At 38.2% G+C, this 1778-nt stretch overlaps 1 protein-coding gene across 1 annotated transcript in view; it reads right to left on the bottom strand.

Annotated features, from left to right (window-relative positions):
- Positions 1–147: 147 nt before the first annotated feature.
- Positions 148–1778, bottom strand: part of ndnl2 (necdin-like 2) — a 4018-nt gene continuing 2387 nt past the window's right edge. Inside the window, exons 2-4 of the mRNA XM_034866118.1 lie at positions 1163–1282; positions 755–818; positions 148–286 (exon numbers count right to left, since the gene is read on the bottom strand). Of these exons, the coding sequence (XP_034722009.1) occupies positions 168–286; positions 755–818; positions 1163–1282 (303 nt within the window). The 3' untranslated portion in view covers positions 148–167. The remainder of the gene's footprint in view (positions 287–754; positions 819–1162; positions 1283–1778) is intronic.

Genomic DNA, 1778 nt, shown 5'->3' on the forward strand with positions numbered 1-1778 from the left:
GGGTTAGTTTAAATAAAAGAAGTTCCTGTTAACAGGGTTAGTTTGAATAAAAGAAGTTCCTGTTAACAGGGTTAGTTTAAATAAAAGAAGTTCCTGTTAACAGGGTTAGTTTAAATAAAAGATATGTTCCTATTAACAGGGTTAGTTTAAATAAAGATATGTTCCTGTTAAGAGTTTAGTGAAAGCAACGTTTTTTTTATACTAACCTGGTCAAAGGTGCGCGCTGCTCTCTTCATGATTTCGGGGTAAATGTTTCTATAATCTTTCAACACGTGTTTCACCAGGTCTGAAAACACAAACATAATATTTCATATCTCTGTCTTAAAGCTACAGTACGTAGTTTCTCTGTCTGAAAGCTACAGTACACAGTTTCTTTGTATTAAAGCTTTGTCTTAAAGCTACAGTACACAGTTTCTTTGTATTAAAGCTTTGTCTTAAAGCTACAGTACATAGTATCTGTCTCTACAATGAGGAGTTCTACGTCAAGAGAGCAACAATGGCACAGTCACAAGACCCACCCTCCCACAAATAAACTGTTAGGTAATAACATACAGAGAGACAGGTATAACAGAGAGAGAGAGAGAGAGAGAGAGAGAGAGAGAGAGAGAGAGAAAGAGAGAGAGGTATAACAAAGAGAGAGAGAGAGACGGGTATAACAGAGAGAGAGCGAGAGACACGGGTATAACATAGAGAGAGAGACAGGTATAACATAGAGAGAGAGACAGGTAACACACAGTGAGAAAGGTGTTTTTACCTGCTCTGCGGACGGGAATCTTCTTCTGGTCACGAACCAGGAAGAACTGGACCACCTCAGCTGTCTGCAGAACAACAATTTATGCATTAATCCTTAAAGCAAGAGAAGATTTAAAGCGTCTCGGGGTCAGAGAGCGTCTCTGGGTAACAAGCCAAAATAATCGTTTTTCTCAATTAAACTATTTTGGTGTTCATTGGGAGCCAAAACCAAAATTTAAATCAAATATCTATTAATGCACAGTCCTACCTTCTGATCTGTCCAGGTGTGGTCTGGTTTAAAGCGTGTGGGGATTAGGGTTCAGGATTAGAGGGTTGGGGGGTCTCTTACCTTCTGATCTGTCCCCGTGTGGTCTGGTTTAAAGTGTGAGGGGATTAGAGTTCAGGATTAGAGGGTTGGAGGGTCTCTTACCTTCTGATCTACCTGTGCAGGTGTGAACCTCTCCAGCCCTCTCTGGACCTGAGAAGAACTCGGCTGAGTGAACGTCGAGTCGTCGTCTTCTTCCTGAGACGCCAACAGCCCCGACTGTCTCTGCAAGGTGTTAACGATAATAACACGATAAAACAGGTGATCACAGGGACTAACACAATAATAACATAGTAATAACACGTTAATAATACAGTAACACAATAACATGAAGACGTCCAGATGATCAGACTGAAATTTTCAAAAACACCAAAACATCTTAAGTACGTCATAAAAGAACATAAAACAGAAATTTATAATGGAGAAAACACTTCATAACGTTGTGTATAATGGAGAAAACACTTCATAATGTGTCTAATGGAAAAAAAAAACTTCATAACGTTGCGTATAATGGAGAAAACATTACACTTCATAATGTTGTGTATAATGGAGAAAACACTACACTTTATAATGTTGTGTATAATGGAGAAAACACTACACTTTATAATGTGTATAATGGAGAAAACATTACACTTTATAATGTTGTGTATAATGGAGAAAACACTTCATAATGTTGTGTGTAATGGAGAAAACATTACACTTCATAATGTGTGTAATGGAG

This window comes from Etheostoma cragini, unplaced genomic scaffold (assembly GCF_013103735.1).
Source record: "Etheostoma cragini isolate CJK2018 unplaced genomic scaffold, CSU_Ecrag_1.0 ScbMSFa_4023, whole genome shotgun sequence".
Classification (NCBI taxonomy): Eukaryota; Metazoa; Chordata; class Actinopteri; order Perciformes; family Percidae; genus Etheostoma; species Etheostoma cragini.